The sequence below is a fragment of the Pelecanus crispus genome, chromosome 3 (genome assembly GCF_030463565.1).
Source record: "Pelecanus crispus isolate bPelCri1 chromosome 3, bPelCri1.pri, whole genome shotgun sequence".
Lineage (NCBI taxonomy): Eukaryota > Metazoa > Chordata > Aves > Pelecaniformes > Pelecanidae > Pelecanus > Pelecanus crispus.
Window position 1 is genome coordinate 107,897,363 of NC_134645.1, and position 26,737 is coordinate 107,924,099.

At 40.1% G+C, this 26,737-nt stretch overlaps 1 protein-coding gene across 1 annotated transcript in view; it reads left to right on the forward strand.

Moving 5' to 3' along the window:
- CSMD1 (CUB and Sushi multiple domains 1) overlaps positions 1 to 26,737 on the forward strand; it is a 1,273,929-nt gene that overhangs the window by 1,136,727 nt on the left and 110,465 nt on the right. Inside the window, exons 47-48 of the mRNA XM_075708500.1 lie at positions 7,343 to 7,531; positions 18,656 to 18,802. Of these exons, the coding sequence (XP_075564615.1) occupies positions 7,343 to 7,531; positions 18,656 to 18,802 (336 nt within the window). The remainder of the gene's footprint in view (positions 1 to 7,342; positions 7,532 to 18,655; positions 18,803 to 26,737) is intronic.

A 26,737-nucleotide genomic window follows, 5' to 3' on the forward strand; every position in this document is an offset into this window, starting at 1 on the left:
CGAGTTGTATCTTTAAGTAAATTTACTGGAAAATAAAATTACTTGTTTTTATTCTTATCCCAGCCTTTCCAATACCTCTGTCTGTCTACATGGATTATGACTATGGATATAAATGTTGAATTGAATTCCTATTTTATGATAACAATGTAGCTTATATTTATCAATATTTCTTCTAGATCATATGAAATATTAGTAGATCATTTAAAAGTTGTGGGTTTAGTTACTATCTTTATGGTGCTTACTCTTAGATAAATATATGAAAGTACTCATGTTACACACTGAAAACCTAAGTGTCTGAAGGGAAGAAATACATATTTCTGGATCAGACCAGAAATTCCATACACCAGACCATATATCCAATGTTCCATCTCTGGCACTGGCCAGTAATGATTTTCTAGTGAAGAACATAAGATCGTTGCAAGCATACAGTTAATTAAGGCCTTCACCCAACTGTAGCTAAGCCACTCTTAAGCTAGCAATGTTCTTTATATTTTGAAATTTGTAGGGCTATTTCTTCAATGGATTTATTCAGTCCCATTTTGTACCCATTTAAATACTTTAAATCCAAAAGTCTTGTGCAAGAAATTGCACAGTTTTTTTATGTAATATGTGAAGATGTTTCTCCATTTCTCTGCTTTGAACTTGGCACCTGCTGTTTTCACTTCATGTCCTCAAGTTCTTATGGGAGAAGAAACAATAACGAGTTGTTCTCTATTCATGATATTTATGGCACGATTTTGTAGACCTGAAGATATTTCATACCTTGAATCATTCTTGTCATCCTTCTCAATACCATTTCCAATTTTACTCTATTTCTTTTGAGGTGATGCAGTATAGAGCTGCATTTATAAAATACTATCTGAACCTGATAGACTTGAAAAAAATTGCTACTCGCTATGTAATTTGGATATTGTATTTCAGACTAATTTTTGGACTGCTGCCTTATATTTCTGCATTTTACCTGTAGTTTATAATTGTTTACATTGTCTTTATTTGGATCAGCTTCACATTTTTTAAAGATGACAGAAAACTTTTCATTCCCCTGAGTTGTGCCGCTATGCTGTAGTAGGCAAGAAATATATTTATACGATAGAAGGCCAGGTTCTAGGATACTATATACAAGTATGATGACATATCTGACAGGCAAGAAAAATCAGTCTCAGTGACCACTTCTACATCATTCTGAATGAATGACCTCCAGAGCACCTGTAATCGCACCATACCATACTTTTCTTACAGCTCTCTTTCCCTTCCTGTCCGGTCTGCCTGAGGAGACACTTTCTCATAATACTTGGTACCATGATAACTTGCCAGGTCCTGTCTAATGTGCAGAGCCCTAGGCACCCTACAGAACATGCTTTTATTGTACATGAATTTACGTTTACCAGTAGTTGACCATTTGTGATTTGTATTTATACACTTGGAGTCTCTGCTGTCATCCTATCCTTATATCCTCTTGCTACAAATGTTTTTTCTTTTTTAATTGCTGTTAGAGAAATGTAGAGATGTAAATTAAAGCATGATGAGCATTGCAACAGCAAGAAATACTCCTGTATTGGTCACAAAAATTGACGTACCAGTAAAACAGCTAATTGGTATTCAGTGTAAGGTAGAGATCTCTAACCTGACTGCTCAAAACACTTAAATTAGAGAGGTGGTGTGATAATATTGTCCTAGTGTGGTGATGATGTTTATGAATAAAAAGAGAAATCAAAGATGGAGACATCAGAAGTAGTATTAGAGTTAAGTCAGAAAGCTTAATCAGGCCTTCCTCAAAACAACTGAATCAGATTTCTCCAAAAGCCAGGTTAGGTAATCTGTATCTCAAAACTAGGATATGATGAGAGTGTTATGCTGTCCTGCAGAATTACTTTTCCCGTGATGCTGCCTCACCACACTCAATTACATGCGACTGTGTAACATAAAGATTTTTGTTATTTCTTTTTCTGTAAGCATTGCCTGTGTGTATGAATTTACACAAACTAACAAATAACAGCACTCAGAATTTACATGTGCAACAATATGATTAAAAGTGAATGTAAAATAGATTGTTTATGTCTTCCAATATGTCTAATTTTTTTTTAATATTTATTCCTGTTATCATTCCAAACCATTTTACAATAGCTACTTTTAAAATTCATGGGATATACCTATAAATAAATGCTAATTAAGTATTTTCTGGGGCTCAAGTGTCTAATTCTGTGTTTTGCAGCTCAGAGTTTTCTTGATTGGTAAACTTCACATCAAGTCCTAACTTCTAAATATGTAGGGAGTTGAATCACTCTGTAACTTAGGTGACAGAGTCCAGAAGGTATCAAATTTAATACTGAAGAACATAATGTTAATCTGTTAATTGATTGACAAAAAAAAGAAACAGTATTAAACAGTGGAATATGTATGTCTCAACTGAAGCAATTTTTGTGACTTTGTATTTAGGACTATTCTGTTTTGAAATACCATGCTAAAGGTGGTAGCTAATATATAGAACAAACGGGTCCGAACTGCAGATTTCTGTTTTCACCTGTTGTGTGTATGATACCAAGAAAATAGCACTGAGGAGTTTATTTTTATTCAATTGATAAATATTAGTTATTAGTGGTATTAGAAAACTGATGTGCCTTTTGTTTTACAGAGCAAGATGAAGCAGTCTCACTGTCTTAGTATCTCAATTTTATGTCTTTAACCATATGTATCTTGTAAAATGCTCAAGTCTAGCTTCCACTCTAGAGATTAAGTCATGCAACCAGCAGCTAAGCTATACTGCGGGGAAGTTGGTGAGTAATTCCTTATGGCGGAGAAAGAGAGCCAGCAAAGGCTGCCAAAGTGAACGTTGCCAATTTGCCACATAACGCCGCAGTGCAGCCAGCCTCCCAAACTGCAAAGGAGGAATACACTGTCTGCCTTCCTATATCCCTGAACTACTCCAGAACTGTTCCTCTCATAATTCCCTGCGGTATGTCTCCTGTGAACGGTTGAGGTTGGAAGGGACCTCTTGTCTAATGACTCATAGCCATAGGAAGTGGATCTCGGCCACAGGAACATTTAGAGCTATAGTTTGTTGTGTAAGGAGATTTGACCACTTCTTCTCTAGCACAGGAGAGGTACTGAGCTATTTATGGCTTAGAAAGACTTTAGAGTTCATTTTTACTTAAATTGTCTGCCCTAAGAATATGTTGAGGGACGCCTCACAAGACACTGTTTTTGTCTCAGTACCACAGAATAATATTCCATATCCTCTTACACCCTTTGTGTTACTGTTTGTGCTGATTTGTATTAGAGAGGTGATTTTTTTTCACATAAACAGTACTCCTTCCTTTTGGAAATCGTTCTATTAGTAAAGTTTTGAAGTCCACTAAGTGAATACAATAGATTATATGGGGGAAAGGGTTCCTACAGCAATCGTGCATTGATCCGTTTCTTATGTTGCGTAAATGTGATGATTTTTTCAAGGAAGTTCTCTAACCTTTAAGCTGTTGATTTTTAATATTCACCCACCAAAGAAATGCTCTTAATTACACAGCAACATCATACTTCTCCTCAATTATGAGAGAAGGGCATGAGGAAACATCTGCAAAAGGCACATTTTCCCCTGTGGTAAATAAATTAGTTTCAGCTCCCTTCTTAAGAATCAGCTGCGAGGAATGAGGAAGCTAACAGCAGTCTTTCTGTTATTGATAACCTTTACCTGCTTTTGAAAATATATTTTTTGTTGTTATTTTTTCAAACCTAGCAAACAAGCTATCTCCTTGTCTTTTTTTTCTGCTTCTCTTTTTGTCTCTGGTGTCCTTTACAAGTTAAAATAGATGATCTAAGAGCAAAGCAGGTGAAAGAAAAAGGCAGAAGAAGTAATTTCTGTGAGTTTTTAATCTCTTTTTTTTCTCCCTGCAGTTTCCTAGTCCTGTCTGTTTTTCTTTTTCCAGACCATTCTTACAGTGGCTAGTTCTCATCTGGAGCATTTTCAGAGGTTTCTGAGACGCTCACAGTCAAGGTGTCTGTGCTTTCTTGAGTGTGAATGTCTGTCTTCCTATTATATGACATTCTTTTTTCCCAAAGGAAACTAGCAATTTTCACTCCTCTGGATTGGTGACTTTCTTCTACTTTTTTCACTGTATTTCCTTCCCTGGCTCCATTTCTTTCATATACTTGCAGTGAGTTTCTTGAGTTAGTGAAGAGTATCTCAACACTTTATGACACTGTTCTGTGGATCACTGTAAACCGATCTTAGGTTTTCGAAACTGTAATTTTCAATCTTATTCTTACTTGAAAATCCTCTATGCCAGATTCCAAAAACTTCATATACTGCAGTAAGTAAACAGAAGTTCGTGCAGCCTGTTCTTAAGAAGATAAGTACTTAACAGTTCAACTCTTTGAAAATGATACCTGTGGGAACTTAGCTGAAAGAGCACCCATATAAAGGGATGTGATAATAACTTTTTAGATTAACTCAACTGTAAATTTTTCTGGAAGAATATACCATCACACTTTCCATTTTATGAGATCACCTGGCTTTAGTTTTGTCTGGACTGTACCTGTGTAACATTCAGATTTTGTTTGTGGGCCCCAAATCTGAATGACCAGTAAATAATTTGTTTCATGAGTAATTTGACCAATGGTCATTTGCATAACTCTCTAAGATGCTGAGGAAAAGCAGGCAACAAAAGGCAGTTGTATCCTTACCATCTCTGTTGTTAATTTTGACATATGGCATGTTTATTAAAAAACAGTCCAGAGGTACTTGTTACAGTCGCATATCTTCCTTCTAAGTGCCCTGTGCTTTGGAACGACTTTTTTGTCATGTTTTGTAGCCATTTCTTAAAGCACAGTTTATCCAGAGAAGTGATAGTTTTCCAGTGTTGAAAAGAGTGTCTTGCTGTGAAAAGTCTGACAGCATTACTGTTTTCTCCAGGATACTTGTAATTTACAACTTTGAAGACCAGCTCTTAATCCACAAGTTGCTCTAGTAGACTTTAACATTAAAACAAACTTTCCAATGAAGCCAATACTGGATCAGTAAAAGCCATCTTCTTTTCTTAAAAATAGTCTTGCAGCATAAGCAAATGATACTGCAGGGTAAAGCAGGTTGTAGAACTGTGTCATGTCAGCTATTCTTCATAACTGGTGAGCACTTTCACTGCATGTCTGACAGGAAATGCCACGTAGCTAGCCAAACCTGTTCAGGAATAAGTCTCATGTATTTAACTACGGGAAAATAGTTATCATTATTTATCTGACAATATGTTTCTGCCCACTGTTTTTCTGTGATAATTTGCTGTTTCACTTGTACTTGCTGCAGTTTCATGAGTCAGAGCACTTGTTGACTCTATTTTCTCGAGTTATTCTTCTCTTATTCTGAAGAATATAGGAAGTCAACGTAACAGTGTGTTCCATTTTAAGATAATGAAAAAGAAAAGTTACTGTCATTAAATACATGCAATGCTGTATTCTTACATGGAAGCTTGTGTGAAATTTCTGAGTGTAATTTGGCTCCAGGTGTTTCTATCTCAAGACAATCCCTGAATTAAAATTGTCAAAAAGATTACTACTTCACATACCATTACCCCATAGGCTTTCTCTCTTTTAGGACATCTTCTATAAATAATGGCTTTAACTCTTAGAGATACTGTCTGCTACAGCCAGCGCTGTGAAATGATAGCAGAAAGGGGCACATGCCAAGGAAAAATAATATGCTTGCCATTTTTTTCCCAGCCCACACCTTGTTCTCCCTGCTTGATGGTATATTCTCACGTGCATATTACATCATCCTTTTCACAGGCTGACATTTTTCTCTATGACTGAAGAAATTTTTTCGCTTAGCAAGACTTCTCATTTAATGTATCATTATTTAAAATATTGTAAAGAACCTGGGACAGTGAATAGTACATTGTATTGTCCAACTCAGGCATGTACACTTTCTCTTACCTTCCACACGCAAGTCTGGAAAGCTGTATCTAGGTTATAGAAAATACAGGAATAAGCCAGCTTCTCAAAAGTAAAGGTCTATGCACTATGTAGGAAACTGATGGTTAATTTATATGCGAATTAACTGACAAAATTCCTATTTTGTTTGCATTGTTGCTTCTGGTGGAGGGTTCAGATTTGTCCCCAGTGTATGGAACAGAAGGTAATGACTGGACGTCTTTTATAAAGTATAATTTCCTTCTCTACCACTATGCTTAATTTCTCTGAGAGCACAATTAAATATAAAGTCTTGACACTGTTTTCGGAAAGTTTACAGCAAAATTCTACTTGGCTACAACTGAACCTAAATTTCACCTCCAACTTTGTAAAAGGCCAACTAAGGGGAATGATCCAGCTTTTAATGTTTGTTTCTGACAGTTACGTGTGTTTTTTCCCCTGTAACATATTTTTTCCCCTGATCATTTTTCCTCTGTTGTTATGTTTTTCACCTTTCCTATAACCTTTAATTTATGCAAGTACTTGAGTACTGTGCCAGAGAGTTTCCAGGAATGCATTTCTGTCAAGATATATTTGTGAATCTTACACAAAAACCATTCTTAATATGCACATAAATTACGAAACTGTGGACAAAATGTATCAGACTTCAACTGCAAACAGACATTAAAAAATCAGTCCTGTATGTGAGGCAAAATGCTAAATAAAAACAGTGACCAATGAAAGAATTTCTTAATGAAAATCAGTATTTAGGATATAAAATTCACAGCATTTTAGTATAGTATACACCTTGTCATACGCAGAGATCATAACAGCTATGAATACCAGGTGAAACTGTTTGAAAAATGTTACAAGTTCAGAGTTTAGATAACAGGGGAAGTGGTTGCTGAGGTCTTACTTGGATGACTTGGAGTATTCTGTATCCAAAATAAACCCTTTGCGCAAAACCTGTATGTCTTCAAATGATCTGGTGTGCCTAGAAGCTCCACTATGTTTTCATGTTCATGTAACAGACTTCATTTTTAAAGGTGGATGGCTTTTTTAAGAACTCACGTAGAAGACAGCTACTAGGTTTCCAAATAAAAAGTTTTACCAGGACTTTTACCTCACCTATGTGAATGATCACACCAGCATATGTGAATCCTTTGAATGCAAACCCTTTCGGCTGTGACATATTTCTGGATGAATGTTCTACTATGATTAGTATCCTGTTCCATAAATACCAGATTTATAAAGGTGGTCCTGTTTCTGTTTGTGCTAAAGGAAACTTTATTGTTCCTTCCATCTAGAATATGATTTTAACATTATTTCATTTGGAAAATGAACCTGAAGCATACATCTCTCTGAAAAATAATACTATTTCTTCATGGAAAGGAAACACTTTATTTCATTGCTATTCTTGTTGTTCTTTTTGTTGTGTCCTTTTTAGCACAATGTCCAGCAAATGAAATCCGTACAGAATCATCAGGAGTAATCCTCAGTCCAGGTTACCCAGGCACCTATCCCAACTCTCAGACCTGTTCTTGGACTATAAAGGTTGAGCCAGGATATAACATCTCCATCTTTGTAGAAATGTTTCAGAGTGAAAAGCAGTTTGATGAGCTGGAGGTATTTGATGGTAAGAGAGATTTAAATTCTATCTAACCACAAAAGAAAAAATACTGGGTCAAATGGGGCTTGATTTCCAGTTGTTGGTTTCATAATGCATTGATACATCTGAAACTGAAACAGTAGTCCAGTATTGCTATTACTTTTGCCTTGTCTAAATCTGTTAGCCAATGAAAGTTTTTTATAGATTTATTCAAGACAAAGAAGCTCTTAAATTTTCTTAGGTATTACAGGAGGAGCAGTAGCAGCTGCAGCATTCCTATGAAAGTCATACAGTTTTCTGTTTCCTGGGGAAATTTATGGAGAAGTATGAAAGGAGAATTTAACATGCTGTTTTGTAAGGGATCACTTCTAGTGAGGAAATATTTTGGGGACATAATTCCATTTGTCCAATTTAATACAACTTTCTGACGCTAAATACTCAAATTTGAATCCAAATACCCAGTCTGCTTTCTCCATAGCATAGCAGAACCAGTGCTGTACCTTGTTTGAATACACCTCTCTCAAAGAATTTGAGCATCTGTTTTGGGACAAAGAGTAGAGAAATGTCAAAAATTCAATTTCTAGAGTGTTACTCATAGCAGCAGCCTCTCAAAGGGCCCTATTTAATTAACAGGCTATTCTTATTTTCTACTGAATTCTGAGCTGATTATCACATGTTCTGTTCTTATTGATTGATGAGAATAACTAGTCCCTGATTGTTCTTTAATATATTTTTATTCATTTGGAGACCATTACCATACCTTCCCTCATTAACCAAGAATAGATCATAACTATGATAGAACTGATTAATATTCATTATGGGAATTTCATAACATGAAAAATAGTAAAAGGTCATATGTTTTGAGGTATCTTTCTCTAAGTGTTTAAGTAGTAGATTTTTATTGTCCACAATTATTAAAATATTTTCAATTTTTAATAACAGTGTTCTGAAAAAAACACAGTATTTTTCATTCCTTCAAAAATGTCAGTTCATTAGCATTTTTTTTCTTTATAATGTGTGTGTTGGTCTTTGTCAAATTAGTGGAGAAAATAGTCTGAAAAAATCTATTAAGACTGTCTTTCCCTCTATTTTGTATTTAACGTCAAGACAATATGTAGTGTGACTGGAACTTTTCTAGTGGTCTGATCACTTTGTTTTCTTTTGAAAAATTCTGTTGAAACTGCTTAATGTTCCTGATGAAGATTTTTGTTTTCTTTCTTATGCATTTAAATTTAGTGAAACCAGATTATCAATAATAGATCTGAGAGAAGAATTATCATAGTTACTACATTTTTAAGCATTGCCATTTCATTACACAAAATCACATTCTTACAAATTCATCTCTAGTGCAGCTCTACTGAAGTCATTTTTTCTACCACCTACCAGCAAACTTAAATGAGAAGATAATGGCATATTTATAACCTCTCAGTACAGTGCCATGTAGAGATTCCTAAGCTAGCTCTCAACAAGTTGATATTTAAATATGGCACATTGCAGTGCCTTGCAGAGATACTTGCTTGTGTCCCTGTGGCCACATTAGCAATGTGCTTTGCTAGGCTAATTAGTTTTACATCTCAGCATGATGAGTTGGTTGGGGCAGAAGGCAACACTGATGTGGATATACTGTTTCCAGAGATGGATATAACTCAGACTAGCTCATTCAGAGCTAGCTTAGGTATTTCTCTGTATTACTGCATTTTGCAATATATATATATATGTATGTATCATAGTAGTATGTATCATTGGGTAGTCCAAAACAGCATACCTTCATTTAAGTCAGTAGAATTGCATGGGTCTATCTACACCAGGTAAAGATATGTCACCAAACTTTACACAGAAATGATATAGATTGGCCAGACAACTTTTAGAGAAATACTATGTGCTAAGGCACAGGTCTCTGATTACTTTAAAAGGCAGCTTCAGAATGCAAACCAAAATACTGACTACACCTAACTGACCGCTTTGTAAATTTTGTGCTTCAGCAGCTGGGTGATGATCAGTATAGGCATCCAGTCAATAAGGCTGCCCTAGCCAGCTGGGAGCAATAAGCTCATTAGCCATTCCCATTTATCAGTCAGACCCTTAAGAAATCCCATCTATATTTTAAACCAGAGAAGACATAAATGTACCGTGAATATAATTCTTAAAGGCTTTTGAACTTGAAAACACTGTATTCAGGCTACTTACACTGATGTCGTGGTTTAGCCCCAGCCAGCAACTAAGCACCACGCAGCCGCTCGCTCACTCCCCCTACCCCGATGGGATGGGGGAGAGAATTGGAGGAGTAAGAGTGAGAAACACTCCTGGGCTGAGATAAGAACAGTTTAATAATTGAAATAAAGTAAAATAGTAATGCTAATAGTAACAGTATAATAATGATAATAATAATAATGATACACGAAGCAAGTGATGCACAATGCAATTGCTCACCACCCGCCGACCGATACCCAGACAGTTCCCGAGCAGCGATCGCCCCTCCCCGGCCAACCCCCCCAGTTTATATACTGAGCATGACGTCATATGGTATGGAATAGCCCTTTGGTCAGTTTGGATCAACTATTCTGGCTGTGCCCCCTCCCAGTTTCTTGTGCGCCTGGCAGAGCATGGGAAGCTGAAAAAGTCCTTGACTAGCATAAGCAGTACTCAGCAACAACTAAAAACATCAGCCTGTTATCAACATTCTTCTCCTACTAAATCCAAAACACAGCACTATGCCTGCTGCTAAGAAGAAAATTAACTCTATCCCAGCCGAAACCAGGACAGTATCCACCCCTTATTCTATACCATCTACGTCATGCACAGGCCCTCCCCTTTCCAATGTGTTCCAATTAATCACCACCCCTTTCCCTATCTTGATATACACACAGATATCATTCCCTTCGTCTATGGCCCATCCCTCTAAAATGTCCATTGAGTTCATTTAGCCCATGACTTTGGGTTCCATCTGTCATCACAGTCTTTCAGAGCAGGAGAGGTGGTGTGCAGTGTTGGACTGTTGCATGCTGAAGTCAGTTCTCATTCCAACATGGTTTCATCAAAGTTCATTTTCCTTAGGCTGGGCAATTCTTACTGCAATACCATTGATGCGGCATATAGCAATCATAATATATAGTATTATATACTTAATATTAACCTACTATATTATTATATTAACATGCAGTTAAGAGATAACATATAGTTAAGAGATAACATACAGTATTATAAAGCAATTAATATTATACAATTCAGTTCATTGGCTATTTTCACCCAAAATCAAATTCCCTTGAGGTACACATTGGGCTTCCCCATCCTTTCGCATCACCCACCAAGTGCACCCAGGTCCTTGAGCAAAAGCAATCCCACGAATGGGTTTGCCTTTGCCAGAGGGGGAAGTAACCCAGACTGTCTTCCCCAGCATATTTTTCATGTGCACTACAGGAACTTTATCTCCTTCTACAGTACGTAAAAGTTTTGATTGGGCAGGGCCAGCTCGATTGGCAGATCCCCTGGTGTTGACTAACCAGGTGGCTTTTGCTAAATGCGTATCCCAATGTTTAAACGTCCCACCACCCATTGCTCTCAGGGTAGTCTTTAACAATCCATTGTATCGCTCAATTTTCCCGGAGGCTGGTGCATGGTAAGGGATGTGATACACCCACTCAATGCCGTGCTCTTTGGCCCAGGTGTCTATGAGGTTGTTTCGGAAATGAGTCCCGTTGTCTGACTCAATTCTTTCTGGGGTGCCATGTCGCCACAGGACTTGCTTTTCAAGGCCCAGGATGGTGTTCCGGGCGGTGGCATGGGGCACGGGATATGTTTCCAGCCATCCAGTGGTTGCTTCCACCATGGTGAGCACATAGCGCTTGCCCTGGCGGGTCTGTGGGAGCGTGATGTAATCAATCTGCCAGGCTTCCCCATATTTATATTTTAGCCATCGTTCACTATACCCAAGGGGCTTGAACTGCTTGGCTTGCTTGATTGTAGCGCATGTTTCACACTCATGAATAACCTGTGCAATACTGTCCATAGTTAAGTCCACCCCTCGATCACGAGCCCATTTATACGTTGCATCCCTTCCTTGATGGCCTGAGGCGTCATGGGCCCACCGAGCTATAAATAATTCACCCTTATGTTGCCAGTCCAAATCCACCTGAGCCACTTCAATCTTAGCAGCCTGATCTACTTGCTGGTTGTTTTGATGTTCTTCAGTGGCCCGACTCTTAGGTACATGAGCATCTACATGACGAACTTTTACAACCAGGTTCTCTACCCGGGCAGCAATATCTTGCCACAATGCGGCAGCCCAGATTGGTTTGCCTCTGCGCTGCCAGTTGCTCTGCTTCCATTGCTGCAGCCACCCCCACAGGGCATTTGCCACCATCCATGAGTCAGTATAGAGATAAAGGACTGGCCACTTTTCTCTTTCAGCAATATCTAAAGCCAGCTGGATGGCTTTCACCTCTGCAAACTGACTCGACTCCCCTTCTCCTTCAGCAGTTTCTGCGACTTGTCGTATAGGACTCCATACAGCAGCTTTCCACCTCCGATGCTTTCCCACGAGACGACAGGACCCATCAGTGAACAGGGCATATTGCTTTTCATTTTCTGGCAATTTATTATACAGTGGGGCCTCTTCAGCACGTGTCACCTCCTCCTCTGGTGATATTCTAATGTTTTTTCCTTCTGGCCAGTCCATGATCACTTCCAAGATTCCTGGGCGACTGGGGTTTCCTATTCGAGCCCGTTGTGTGATCAATGCAACCCACTTACTCCATGTAGCATCAGTTGCATGATGTGTAGAGGGGACCCTCCCTTTGAACATCCAGCCCAACACCGGCAGTCGGGGTGCCAGCAGGAGCTGTGCTTCAGTACCAACCACTTCTGAAGCAGCTCGAACCCCTTCATATGCTGCCAGTATCTCTTTCTCAGTTGGAGTGTAGCGGGCTTCGGATCCTCTGTATCCCCGACTCCAAAACCCTAGGGGTCGACCTCGAGTCTCCCCTGGTGCTTTCTGCCAGAGGCTCCAGGTAGGGCCATTCTCCCCGGCTGCGGTGTAGAGCACATTTTTAATATCCTGCCCTGCCCGGACTGGCCCAAGGGCTACTGCATGAACTATCTCACGTTTAATTTGTTCAAAGGCTTGTTGTTGCTCAGGGCCCCATTTGAATTCGTTCTTCTTCCGGGTCACTTGATAGAGAGGGCTTACAATCTGGCTGTAATTTGGAATATGCATTCTCCAAAACCCCACAACGCCTAAGAAAGCTTGTGTTTCCTTTTTGCTAGTTGGTGGGGACATAGCTGTTATTTTGTTGATCACATCCATTGGGATCTGACGACGTCCATCTTGCCATTTTATTCCTAAAAACTGGATCTCCTGTGCAGGCCCCTTGACCTTACTCTGTTTTATGGCAAAACCAGCCTTCAGAAGGATTTGGACTATTTTCTTTCCCTTCTCAAAAACTTCTTCTGCTGTATTGCCCCACACAATGATGTCATCAATGTACTGCAGATGTTCTGGAGCTTCACCCTGTTCCAGTGCTGTCTGGATCAGTCCATGGCAAATGGTGGGGCTGTGCTTCCACCCCTGGGGCAGTCGGTTCCAGGTGTACTGAACACCCCTCCAGGTAAAAGCAAACTGGGGTCTGCACTCTGCTGCCAAAGGGATGGAGAAAAATGCATTAGCAATATCAATTGTGGCATACCACTTAGCTGCCTTTGACTCCAGTTCATATTGAAGTTCTAGCATGTCTGGCACGGCAGCACTCAGCGGCGGTGTAACTTCGTTCAGGCCACGATAGTCCACTGTTAGTCTCCACTCCCCATTAGACTTTCGCACTGGCCATATGGGACTGTTAAAGGGTGAGCGAGTCTTGCTGATCACTCCCTGGCTCTCCAGTCGACGAATCAGGTTATGGATGGGAATCAGGGAGTCTCGGTTGGTGCGATATTGCCGCCTGTGCACAGTTGTGGTAGCAATCGGCACCTGTTGTTCCTCAACCTTCAGCAACCCTACAATTGAAGGGTCCTCTGAGAGACCGGGCAAGGTGGACAACTGTTTAATTTCCTCTGTCTCCAAAGCAGCTATACCAAAAGCCCACCGGTACCCTTTTGGGTCCTTGAAATACCCTCTCCTGAGGTAGTCTATGCCAAGGATGCACGGAGCATCTGGGCCAGTCACAATGGGGTGCTTTTGCCACTCATTCCCAGTTAGGCTCACTTCAGCTTCCAGTACAGTTAGCTGTTGGGATCCCCCTGTCACTCCAGAAATACAAATGGGTTCTGCCCCTCTATAGTTTGATGGCATTAGCGTGCACTGTGCACCAGTGTCCACTAGAGCCTTATACTCCTGTGGGTCTGACGTTCCAGGCCATCGAATCCACACAGTCCAGTAAACCCGGTTGTCCCTTTCCTCCACCTGGCTGGAGGCAGGGCCCCTCTAACACTGGTCACAGTATTCGTTGTTCACTTCCTGTAAATGTGAATCAAAAGTTCCCTGATCAAGGTCGGAAGTAAAATTAGCCCTCTTACTCTGTCTTGGGAACTGCTCACTGGAAACTGGAGCTGCAATTTTCCTGGGAGAACCGCCTTTTCTAATAGTTTTTCCTTGCAATTCACGCACCCGTGCCTCTAAGGTTGAGGTGGGTTTTCCATCCCACTTTCTCATGTCCTCTCCATAATCACGCAGGTAAAACCACAGGGTGCCCCGTGGTGTGTATCCTCTATATCCTCTCTCTTGAGCATAGGGGCGTTGACTCCTAATGGCTGAGACACTGGTCCGTGCAGGTGGGGAGTAGGACAGATCCTCTCTGAGTTGTTGGAACTCTTGGCATATTTTTTCAGACAGTTTTTCCACAGCCGAGACACAGGCCCGTAGGGAGGAAGAGAGCTTTTCTTCGTAGTCCCGGAGTTGTCTAGCCACTTCATCCACCGTTGGTGCCTCGTCGTCTTTCCAGGCTAGTATTGCCAACGAGTTGGAATACGATGCTGGTGCGCTCCGTACCACCTTCCGCCACATGGATTGTGTGCACCTGACTTCATCTGGGTCTTTGGTTAACCGCTCATCATTCAGGTCACTGTAAATCACCTCCAGCACGCCTAATTCCCTCAGGTACTGGATACCTTTCTCTACGGTGGTCCATTTGCTTGGGCGGTATAAAACATCCTCCTTGAAGGGATACCTTTCCTTCACGCTTGACAGAAGTCGCCTCCAGAGGCTGAGCGGTTTTGCCCCTTTTCCAATTGCTTTGTCAATGCCCCCTTCCCTGGAAAGGGATCCCAGCTGCTTGGCTTCCCTACCCTCTAAATCCAGGCTACTGGCCCCGTTATCCCAGCATCGGAGCAGCCAGGTGATGATGTGCTCGCCTGGATGACGACCAAAATCTTTTCGCATATCTCGCAGCTCACTCAGGGATAGGGATCGGGTGGTCACCATCTCATTTATGGGTTCTTCCTCCTCTGGTTCTCGTGATGGCCCTGGTTCATCTTCATCCCTTACTAAACGAACTGATTTCCTCGTGTATTTTTTCTTCTGTATAGGGGCAACTGATACCGGCGCAGGTTGGTTCTCTGGTTTAGCCACAGTGTCTGTCACTGGGGTTTGAGTAGCCGCAGTGCTCATGGCTGTGGCTGGAGTAGCCACAGTGCCTGGGGCAGGGGTTTGAGTAGCTGCAAGGCCTGTAGTGGGGGTTGGAGTAGCCGCAGGGCCTGTAGTGGGGGTTTGAGTAGCCACAGTGCTTGTTGTTTTGTCATCAGATCCAGAGACCTTCTCTTTCTTTTGAGGGTACTGATTAGCGTTGACCACGGCTCGATAGGCATGGGCCAGTCCCCAGCATGTTGCAATGATTTGTGTCTCTCTGGAGCTACCAGGGTGACAACATACTTCTTCCAAATACTTTACTAATTCTTCAGGATTCTGCACTTGTTCAGGGGTGAAGTTCCAAAACACTGGAGGTCCCCACTGCCCTAGGTACTTGCGCATACGATCCCACACACCCTGCCACTCATAACTATCCAGCCTTGGGGTAGATCTTTGGATGGTATTTTTAAACTGCTTACTGACCTTTATCAAAATGGAAACAACATTCCCAAGAATTATCAATAGAAGTATCTTAACTGCCCAGGGGTGTTCAAGATACAGGAAAGTTGTTGTAATGAAGGAGGAAACATCATAGAAGAAAGCAGCAAAGGTGCCATTCTGTATTTCCTCCACAACAAGCCTCTCAGAGTAAGAAGTATAATTGCTAACTCTCTCTATGAGGTAGTACCCGAAGTACAGTAGTGACTTCTGTATGAAACCCAAATACCAAAGAATGCTCAAGGTCAGGGCTTTGATAAGGAGCCTCCCAAGCAAAAGATCATGAATCACTGCAGAGCATAGCACACTACACAAACTGACAGCAAGCTTTAACGCGTGCTGCAAAAAAAAGAACATGGTGCAGATCAGAAGAACTAATATCGTGACCGGCAACTGTTAACAGACTCCTTAATACACTCTGATTAATCTGTTGTTATCTCGTGCCCCACGTTGGGCGCCAAAAAGGACTGTCGTGGTTTAGCCCCAGCCAGCAACTAAGCACCACGCAGCCGCTCGCTCACTCCCCCTACCCCGATGGGATGGGGGAGAGAATTGGAGGAGTAAGAGTGAGAAACACTCCTGGGCTGAGATAAGAACAGTTTAATAATTGAAATAAAGTAAAATAGTAATGCTAATAGTAACAGTATAATAATGATAATAATAATAATGATACACGAAGCAAGTGATGCACAATGCAATTGCTCACCACCCGCCGACCGATACCCAGACAGTTCCCGAGCAGCGATCGCCCCTCCCCGGCCAACCCCCCCAGTTTATATACTGAGCATGACGTCATATGGTATGGAATAGCCCTTTGGTCAGTTTGGATCAACTATTCTGGCTGTGCCCCCTCCCAGTTTCTTGTGCGCCTGGCAGAGCATGGGAAGCTGAAAAAGTCCTTGACTAGCATAAGCAGTACTCAGCAACAACTAAAAACATCAGCCTGTTATCAACATTCTTCTCCTACTAAATCCAAAACACAGCACTATGCCTGCTGTTAGGAAGAAAATTAACTCTATCCCAGCCGAAACCAGGACAACTGAACAGCATTCATTTAATACGGGGAATAGTCTTTGATTATTCTTTTTCTCCCTGAAATACACTAACAAAATTCTGTCATTGAAATTAGATGGAAATATCAACTTTTACCTAATATTCAGGAAAGCATCATATGGCAGGTCAGCACACCAGAAGTTAGTTATTTCCTTATATAGACAAACTCTAAAATATTAAAAAAATCAAACTCAAGAACATCTAAGTCATGCTGCTGACTTTTCTGCATATCAGCTGAAGAGCTGCCTGCTAGGTAAGATACAGAAACTGAAACTCAACTTGAGGAAAAACAAAGCAAACTAAAATACACTGAATCATTCCTCTGATCTTCCAGTGGCTAAAAAATGCAGTGTGTCATGTGGTGCTGCAAACTAATTTCACAATCACTAATAAGGAAAGATTTTCACCTTTTTGTATGTTAGAGATCTTTATTTGTAATTGTACTCTCTTAGCCCCTTTTTTTGAGAATTTTGGAAGAACATACACATTCTAAACTGTAACAAGTGTATTAAACAGATTTTACAAAACCCAGGGTGAAGCACAGAGAAAATAAATGAATTGTCATGTTCTAAATAATTTTTCAAGCAAAAATAGGAATTGACCTCAGCATTCCTCATCGTTTATCCTACACTGTAATCATCAAACACTAACTCCCTAATATGAAAAACAAACAAGCCACAAAGCATTTTGATGAGGGCATGCTGGGCAACCTGTGCCTAAAGCTATGCTTATTTGTTCTTATTTTGTATATGTATTTATTACTTAGAGTTTGTTTAGTAATACTTATTTAGTTGTAGTGTTGTCATTATGATTACCGAATTACAGTTCCTAAGGACTGGGAGGTTGTATTAATCTTTACGGTTTGCTATGGCTTTTGTAGTCTCCCTTTTGTACCTGCAATGTCCTGATCAGAAAATATACTTATTTTTTATTGGACTGGAGGGGGACAAGGCTGACAACAATTGTATTCAATTTTTAGGCATCCTTTGAGTCAGTTTTATTTTTGTGTTTTCATGCAACATAAGAAGAGCTGATCAGGCTGCAGCTGCTCAAACTCAGCAAAAATGAATGAAGCAGCCTCTTTATTTGAAATAGCTGTTGTGGCCAAGATAATGTTGGTTGAACGTGGCTTTCCTAAAATTGAAAAATGCAGAGCAAAAGGCATATGAAAGGGAGGAGTTCAGCTGGAGAAAACATAACCTTCTTATGGAGGAAGAAGATGCCATTTCATGTTTTAGAAACCTTTCAGTCAGAGATTAGTTTGATACATAGATTATTTTTTTTTCTCTTGCATCTATGTTGTTTTGTTATATAGTTAGCCCCGAGATCATTATTTGTGCTTCTATTGTTTTATTGGATTTTACTGTGGTGAAGATATTGGTCTAGTGCCAGCATGTATTTTTTCAGCATCCTGTATTTACCATAAGTGTATTTTTTTTACAGTAAAATGATGCCATAATAAACTCACTATCTTTTAACAGAACTGAGTCCTAATGAAGTATGTATTGTAAATTCATAGCACTTGTACATATGTGTATTCCAAAGTCAAACTGTGATGATCTTCAATGTGACACGCCATTTTTCAGCTGTGTTCACTGTGTAATATGGTGGTGTTTAAAATTACACTAGCTTCACAATGTCAAGGAATGTATAGATTTGCTGCCAGTCACTAGTTGGAAAAGAGTTTAAATAAATATTAGATATAAAAGCACAAGGAGCAGAAACATAACTTCATTCAAGGTAATTCATCTAAATAGAAATTAATTTTTTAAAAAACACTAGTTTTTCAGTGTTTATGGCAAAACCACTCATTGTTTTGTATTTCAGTTTGTTTGTACCAAGATTTTTTATTGTGCCCTCTAGTGAAAATCTAAAACTGGATGGATAGTTTAAATAGAGATCTGTTAATTATTTCACTGGCAACAATGTGTCACATTATTTCCTAGTCTTTCCTTGTATATTCAGAGCTGAGTTAAAATATGGGAAGGATTACTTAAACTGGTAGTACTTTAAAACTTCAATAGTTTCTTTATTCATCTCTGAAGGGTCTTCTGGGCAAAGCCCTCTATTGGTTGCTTTAAGTGGAAATCAAACTGGACAACTGAATTTTACAAGCAAAATGAATCTGCTATATCTTCGCTGGTCAACTGACCATGCAACCAGCAAGAAAGGATTCAAGATCCGTTACTCAGGTAAGTAATAATGTTTTCTATTAAATTATACTTTATGGTTACATATAGTTTGTGACTCTGCGACCGGTGTCACCAGCAAAATTTTGGGTTTTTTGATCATGGGTTGGTCTACACAACACCAGGCCTGCTCAACAGAAGGGGTACAACTGTCTCAAAGGGGGAAAAGGGTGTTTATGCACGAGTTAGCCAGGCTATGATGTGCTGAGTACACTGGACCACATTTGAAATGTCTTTATACTAACGTGCATTGCATGAGGAATAAGTAAGAGGAGCTAGAAGCTTTGGCCCAGTCCCAGAGCTATGACATCATTGGCATAAGTGAAACCTGGTGCGATGAGTCCTGTGGCTGGGGTGCCGTGATGGATGGTTATAGACTCTTCAAGAGGGATAGGCAGGGCAGGTGGGGCAGGGGGGTGGCGCTGTATGTAAGGGAGGGGTTGGATTGTATGGCGCTTACAGTTTGCGATGACATGGTTGAGAGCCTCTGGGTAAGGATGAAGGGGAAAGCAAATAAAGTGGATGTTGCGGGAATCTGCTATTGACCACCCAGCCAGGATGACAACACCGATGAATTATTCTACAAGGAATTAAGGGATATCTCTAGATCAACTGTCCTTGTCCTTATGGGTGATTTTTAACTTCCCAGACATCAACTGGGAATATCATACAGCAGACACAAATAGGTCCAGGAAATTTCTGAAGCATGTTGAAGCAGCATGTTGAGGATAACTTCTTGGTGCAGGTACTAAGGGAGCCAACTAGGAAAGGTGCCCTCCTAGATTTGTTGTTTCTAAAGAGAAAGGGGCTCATGGGCGAAGTGGTGAGTGGTGGCTGTCTTGGTCACAGTGACCATGAAGTAGTTCATTTTCAAATCATTGGCAATAGCAGAAAAACTGCCAGCAAAACTTCGACCCTGGATATGAGGAGAGAAGACTTTGGGCTGCTAAAGGAGCTAGTTAGTAAGGTCCCCTGGGAATCTGCTTTTGAAGGTATGGAGGTCTGTGAATGCTGGTCACTTTTTAAGAGCCATCTCTTAAGAGCACAGGAGTAGGCAATTACAAAGTGTCAGAAGTCAAGCAAGTAGGGCAGAAGGCCAGCTTGGCTGAGCAGGGGTCTTCTACTAGAACTTAGGAGGAAAAGTGTATGGACATTGGAAGCAAGGACTGGTAACACAGGAGGACTACAGAGATGCTCTTCACCACTGTACAGAGAAAATTTGTGCGACCAAAGCTCAGTTAGAGTTCCAGCTGGCCAGCACTGTGAAGGACAAGAAAAAGGGCTTTTTTAAATATGTTAACAGCAAAAGGAGGATCAGGGATAACATTGGTCCATTGCTTGACGAGGTCAATCACCTCACAAATAGGGATGTAGATGAAGCAGAGACATTTAATGCCGCCTTTGCCTCTGTCTTCAACACCGATGATGGGCCCTGGGACCCCCAGAGCCCTGTGTTGAAAGACTGTGACTGAGGAGATGATAAACTCCCAGCCAACCCTGAACTTGTTCGAGACTTGCTGCGCCAGCTGGATGCTCATAAACCTATGGGGCCCGATGGGATTCATCCCAGGGTACTGAAAGAGCTGGCTGATGTCATTGCAGGACCTCTCTCCATTATTTTTCAGTGGTCTTGGGAATCTGGAAGCTGGCAAAATACTTGTGTCTGCTCTGTAAGGTGGGGGTGGTGGCGCTGTATGTAAGGGAGGGGTTGGTTTTTATGGTGCTTATTTGCAACTGGAAGCTGGCAAATATTGTCCCAATTTTCAATAAGGGAAAGAAGGAAGACCCTGGTAATTACAGCCCTGTTAGTCTCACTTCAGTGCCTATTAAAGCTATGGAGAAGGTTATTCTGGGTGTTACTGGAAAACACTTGAGAAACAATGCAGTCATTGGCCATAGCCAGCATGGGTTCATGAGGGGAATGTCCTGCTTAACCAACTTAATTTCTTTTTATGACAAAGCCACCCATCTAGTTGACCAAGGGAAGCCAGTACATGCGGTGGTTTTGGATTTTAGCAAAGCTTTTGATACGGTCTCTCACAGTATCCTTCTGGATAAACTGTCCAGCACACAGCTAGACAAGTCCATAATACATTGGGTGAGCGATTGGCTGACGGGTCAGACTTAAAGTGTAATAGTAAAAGGGGTTATATCAGGCTGGTGGCCAGTCACCAGTGGGGTTCCCCATGGCTCAATTTAAGGGCCAGTGCTCTTTAATGTTTTTATAAATGATGTGGACACAGGGATCGAATGTATATTAAGTAAGTTTGCTGACAATACTAAACAAGGAGGAGCTGTGGGCTCCCTCAAGGGTAGAGAGACATTACAGAGAGATCTGGATAGGCTGGAGATCTGGGCAATCACCAACCATATGAAATGTAACCACATCAAGTGCCAGATTCTTCACCTGAGATGAGGCAATCCTGGGTATACATAGAAATTGGGGAGGGGAGGCTGGAAAGCAGACCCACGGAAAGAGATCTGGGGGTTTGAGTGGATGGCAAGTTGAATATGAGTCAACAGTGTGCCCTGGCAGCCAAAAGGGCAAACTGTGTCCTGGGGTGCATCAAGTACAGCATAGCTAGCTGGTTAAGGGAGGTGACTGTCCCACTCAACGCTGCACTGGTGTGGCCCCACCTCGAGTGTTGTGTGCAGTTTTGGTTGCCTCAGTATGAGAAGGACATCAAACCATTAGAGTGTGTCCAGAGGAGGCCAACCAAGATGGTGAAGGTCTCGAGGGCAAGACTTAGGAGGAATGGCTGAGGTCACTTGGTTTGTTCAGCTTGGAGAAGAGAAGGCTGAGAGGTGACCTCATCACAGTCTACACCTTCCTCATGAGGGGCAGCAGAGGGAGAGGTGTTGATCTCCTCTCTCTGGTGACCAGCGATAGAACACGAGGAAATGGAATGAAGCTGTGTCAGGGGAAGTTCAGATTGGACATTAGGAAAAGGTTCTTCACTGAGAGGGTGGTTGGTCACTGGAACAGGCTCCCCAGGGAAGTGGTCATGGCACCAGGACTGTCAGAGTTCAAGGAGACATACAGTTTAGTTTTAGGTAGTCCTGTGAGGAGCAGGGATTTAGGCTCGATGATCCTTATGGGTCCCTTCCAACTTGAGATACTCTGTGATTCTGTATACTAACATAGCATCAAATTAGGGCTTGTAATGTAATGTCTGTTTCTCTGAAGACAATAATTTATTTTAGTGTACATTGTGAGGATGTGTAATCATTCTATTGCAAGTTCAAGGTAAGCACAGGACTTGGACTCTTTTTTTTCCCACTTTGGCAAAGATCTCCAGATTAATACTTCTCCAATGAATACTTCTCTCTCCAACCTGCTATCTTGTCTTACCAGACCTGGAGCAAGGCCTTTGAAATGCAGTGGGAGGGATAGCCCTTATATTTACACAGAAGTACACAAGAGTGAGAATTTTTGATCCTGAAATGGTATGAGGTACTCCAACTGCAATTCAGTACACAATTATTAGGTTTACAATTTCCTTGAGTTGCAGTTCACAACTCTTTATTACTATGCTTTTCTTCATGTATAAGTAAATGGAAAACCCAGGGCGAAAAATCCCTCACAGGTAGTCTTCCACAGGCTGTATGTGAATCTGGTGTTGTGGTCATATGAAAATATGTAAATAGTCTATTTAAATAGTGTTAAAAATTATGTCCCTTATTAAGAAAAAAATTAGTTACCAGTATTGCAATACTGGATTATACTCTATGTGTAGACATATTGACCCTTAGTCTGTTTGCAGCCTATTTAAGATGTTTTCACACATATCTCCGCAGACACATTGCTCCTAAAAGACTTGGCTTAGGGATCATTTGCGTGATGTGAATAGTGAGAGAGAGGGAGAGAGGTGATAATTACTGTCTGTTGTTAACATTTGCTTTTTCTGTGTTTGGACTTGATAAGCAATGTAAAGGTTGTGTGTGTTAATTTTGGTGGCTAATAATTGTCAATATAAATTAAGTAGAGAAAGGAATACTAAGAATGCTGTAGAACATTTTATCAAGCACCAGGTCTCCCATTTAGTCATGCTAAAAGCCATTTAGAGAGATGATTTTCACAGAGCTCACTCCTTTCCTGTACCATCCATGCACTGGCTGTCTAACCTTTGGAAAGTTTCTGTTTTTACTGAAACAGAAGATCAGGGCTCAGAGCATAATAATGATCATTGTTTTGGGGACTTAAGAACTATGAGCAGAACTATGGGGTTTTTTTCTATTTTTTCTATTTTTTCCTATTTTTTTCCTACTATTTTTCCTATGTCAGGAAAAAATCCCAGTTAGTAAAAGCATTATCTCCACCTTGGAAGCAGCCTTTGGAGTATTACTACAGACAAACTAAAACTGAGGGATGGGGAAAAGGGAAGTTGTTTTCAAGAATACTGGACATTCATTTAGTTTTTCATAGGGAAAAGGCAATTGCAGGACCTAATAGATGGACTGAGAGTGTGGAAGAAGGAACAAAGAATTTGTCATGTGATAACCTTCAGATGTGTGGCAGCGAAGGGAGTGGACCTTCTGTCAAGAGTTTAAAGTGAGGAAGTAATATCAGGGTTGCAAGAACAGAGTTCATGTAAAGGATTTATTTTGTAAGTATCAAATTATTAAGGAGACTGATTTTTGAGGAATGAGAAACTATTTTACACCTTTGTGTGTATGTAAAACAAGTTTTGCAGTAGTGAAGAAGCGGTCTGTCTAATTGCTAGGCTCAATTCATCAATTATTATGGCACTAGCCGCAACTAATAATAAAATTGGGGGACTGGAGAGAGATATGCAGTCCTTATGGCTATGTTTTAGGAACAAACAACTGTTTTGCTTTTTCCGCCTCACTAACAGTCAGTGCCTGCATTTTTCTCTAAACTTCTGTATATTTTACATGAGATTCAATGGAAATAATCAGCATGAAAGAAGAGTAACAGTGAGCGGCAGCATAAACAATTGGATTTGAATCTTAATGAGGGAAAGCAACATCATGAAAGTAGGAAAAATACAAGATCCCAAAAAGGCTATTGATACCATGGCAGCTGTGACTGAGCCAGCAGGCTTCCTCATAATGAAGACACTATTGAAATGAATTACAACCCTCCCTTCTCCAGCTATGCCTGTGCACAAAATTTTGCAAATTGTAGTTTTGTCACAACTAGATTTCATTTGCAAATACAAATTTTTTTTGCTTTTAAAAAGTGCTAGAAGCTTTCAGAGGAATGCTTAACATTGCCTTTAGCATACAAGCTTACTTGTGTAAGCTATTTGTCTAATGTTACTTGTATGTTTCCTGTCTTGTGGTTTAAGGCTTTTTGCTAAATCTTAGTAGAAGAGAGCTATAGCATTACAGCAGAGAGGGATATTCTTTTAAGGACTTTGAATATTATAGAGGCACTAGCATAATTTTAATCTAAATAATAAATTTCCTAACTGCACTAACACCTAGATATTAAATGATCTCTTCCTTAATCTAGGGAGTATCTGTATAGTATAGTGGAACTAGCAGGGTCAGCATCAGTTAAAATTTCTTGCGGCTGTAAGGAAGTAATCCCTTTTTTCTTTGAAAGGTATGTAGTATGGTAAAATCACTAAAATGGATGCCAAAATATAAGGAAAATGTACTGGATGCTGAAATACTTTTTTTTTTTTTTTTTTTAATGCTTGCTTATTGTTTTGTAGTGCTTGAACTTGATTTCCTGGTGCAGCTGGGTTCCACCAAAACTGTGCAGGTTTTTACAAATGGGGAAGATCTGCGAGTGCAGAAAACGGACCTTGCTGATTCCAGGCTAAGAATCTCACTCTGTAAGACAGGAAGCCTTGAAATTGCTTTGAAAAATACCTGCAGAACCTGCTTCTTGGCTTTGTTTTCCCTCGATAATTTACAACCCTGCATGCACATTCCTACCTAAGCAAACTAGCATAAAAGCGTAACAAAGAAGAAATGGATGATTGTTTTTTTTTAAGTAGTGGTGGAAGGAATGAAAGTGCACTACAGTACTCAGCACACTCACTGGAGACACAGTGATTTGGGAAGCAGAGGGGTACTCAGCTTGCTAATTTGCAAGTTCACATTGCCTCTATAACATTTACAGACTTTTGCTTAACTTTTGGTTAGTCGTTCAAGAGTAAATAAGGCAAGTGGTTACTTGACTAATTTGTAATTAGATAAATATATATATAAACCCCCCCCCACCATAAATCTCTATTTTACCTTTATTCTGCTCCTGTAACCTCATCTGTTATTGCAAGAAGCTTAATTCTTCACCACTCATTTCATCTTATTTTTAAGCCTTGTACCTGTGAACCAACTGTTTCTATTTCCTGTCTATTTCAAGTTAAAAGAAAAGGCTATTTATTGGTTTGGTTTTGTCTTTACATTTGCCAGTAGCTGGTTAGAATTGACAAGGGAATTGTATGAAGTTAATCAGACTCTTTATAATTGTTTCTTCTGTGGTTCCTAAACTTTTAGGTAGTGATTTGCTGTAGTAAATACAGCAGGAAAATCACACAGTGGAGGTTTATATAGTACTTTGAATCAAGAGCAATATAAACGGATCATTTCTAAATGTTGAACCATCAGTAGGAATGTCTGTACTATAAATAGCATGTTATTTAGTCAGATATTTATTTTTTGAAGTGGCAGACATTCACAATTCTATCACTAAAGAGGGAATAGGCCTTTGCAAATTTACCTGGCTGTTTTCGTAGTGTTCATATGTTAGATATAAAGATAAATTGCAAAAGAAGAATGGCAGCCTGACCCTTTCTTGTTGCTTGTTTGAGTATTCTTCTCCGTTTTGATTCTGTATATTTTAAAGTGAAAAATAACATATGGAATGGGTGGTCCCTTAATTTAGGAACTGTTTTAGTAATCAGAAGAGGTATATTTAGTTTTCTTGTGTGATCTTACCTAATCACTTAAGCGAGTGTCTGATTTCTTATCTATAAAGTAGGAATGTGAGAATGATAGTAAACCTCTGCCTCGCTGGATATTTCCAGAACAGCCGCACAAAGGACATAAGATCCCTTGGTAATATGGTGATGACAAGAAGTAAGTATCCAAAAGGGAAGGTTGGCAGGAAGCAGTGGACTAAGCTATGACTTTTTATCTGTCAAAAATCAACAAAAAATCTAGCATATAAGCTAAACAAAGGCAACATGGGATTTGAAGGAAGGCTTTTTTTTTATTATTTATAATTTCAATCATAAGACAGTGTTTCAATGAATAGTTATATCTTTTTCATGTAAGTTTTTGGACTATTGATCAAAGATACTGCTGGCAAATTAAGTCCTTTGCTAAGATAAATTCTTAGAGAAAATGTCATATTATTCACTGTAAGAATGAGGTTTACAAAATCATCTGGGGGGTTTGGACATCTAGTATCAAAGAATTTTAATTTGGAATTTAATTTCATTTGTCCCTTAGAGTGCCTCAAAGAGCATTGAAAAAATCTCAGCATAAATGTTTAAATGTTCCAGCTCTTAAGAGAATATGCTTTGTGAAAGGAAGAATATGGTCCTGCAAATGCAAAATCAGTGTTTATCCGTGCTGCTGTCCACACATCAGTTGACTAGTGATGTGTGATTTAGCCAGGCAGTTATTACCCTGTTGGTGCTCAGCTGCAAGTGACAAATGGACGCTGTGATTATTAAGCGAGCTGAAAATGTTCAGTGTGTTGCCTTGCAAAAACCACTGATGTTTAAGAGGCCTTGAAAGAATGTGGATGCTATGTCACTTGGAAAAGTAAATTAAATCTGTAAATGTAAGGCTACTTCAGGTCACTGGAATGGCTTCATAGAAGTTTATCACATTTCATGGTAAAACATTGTCATTCCTAGATAGGAGCATTCCTGTGTCATTGCACTTATAACAGCTAAGTCTCATGAAGTTCCAGGACAGGTACCCTCTCAGAAACTGCCTGGGAGAAAAACA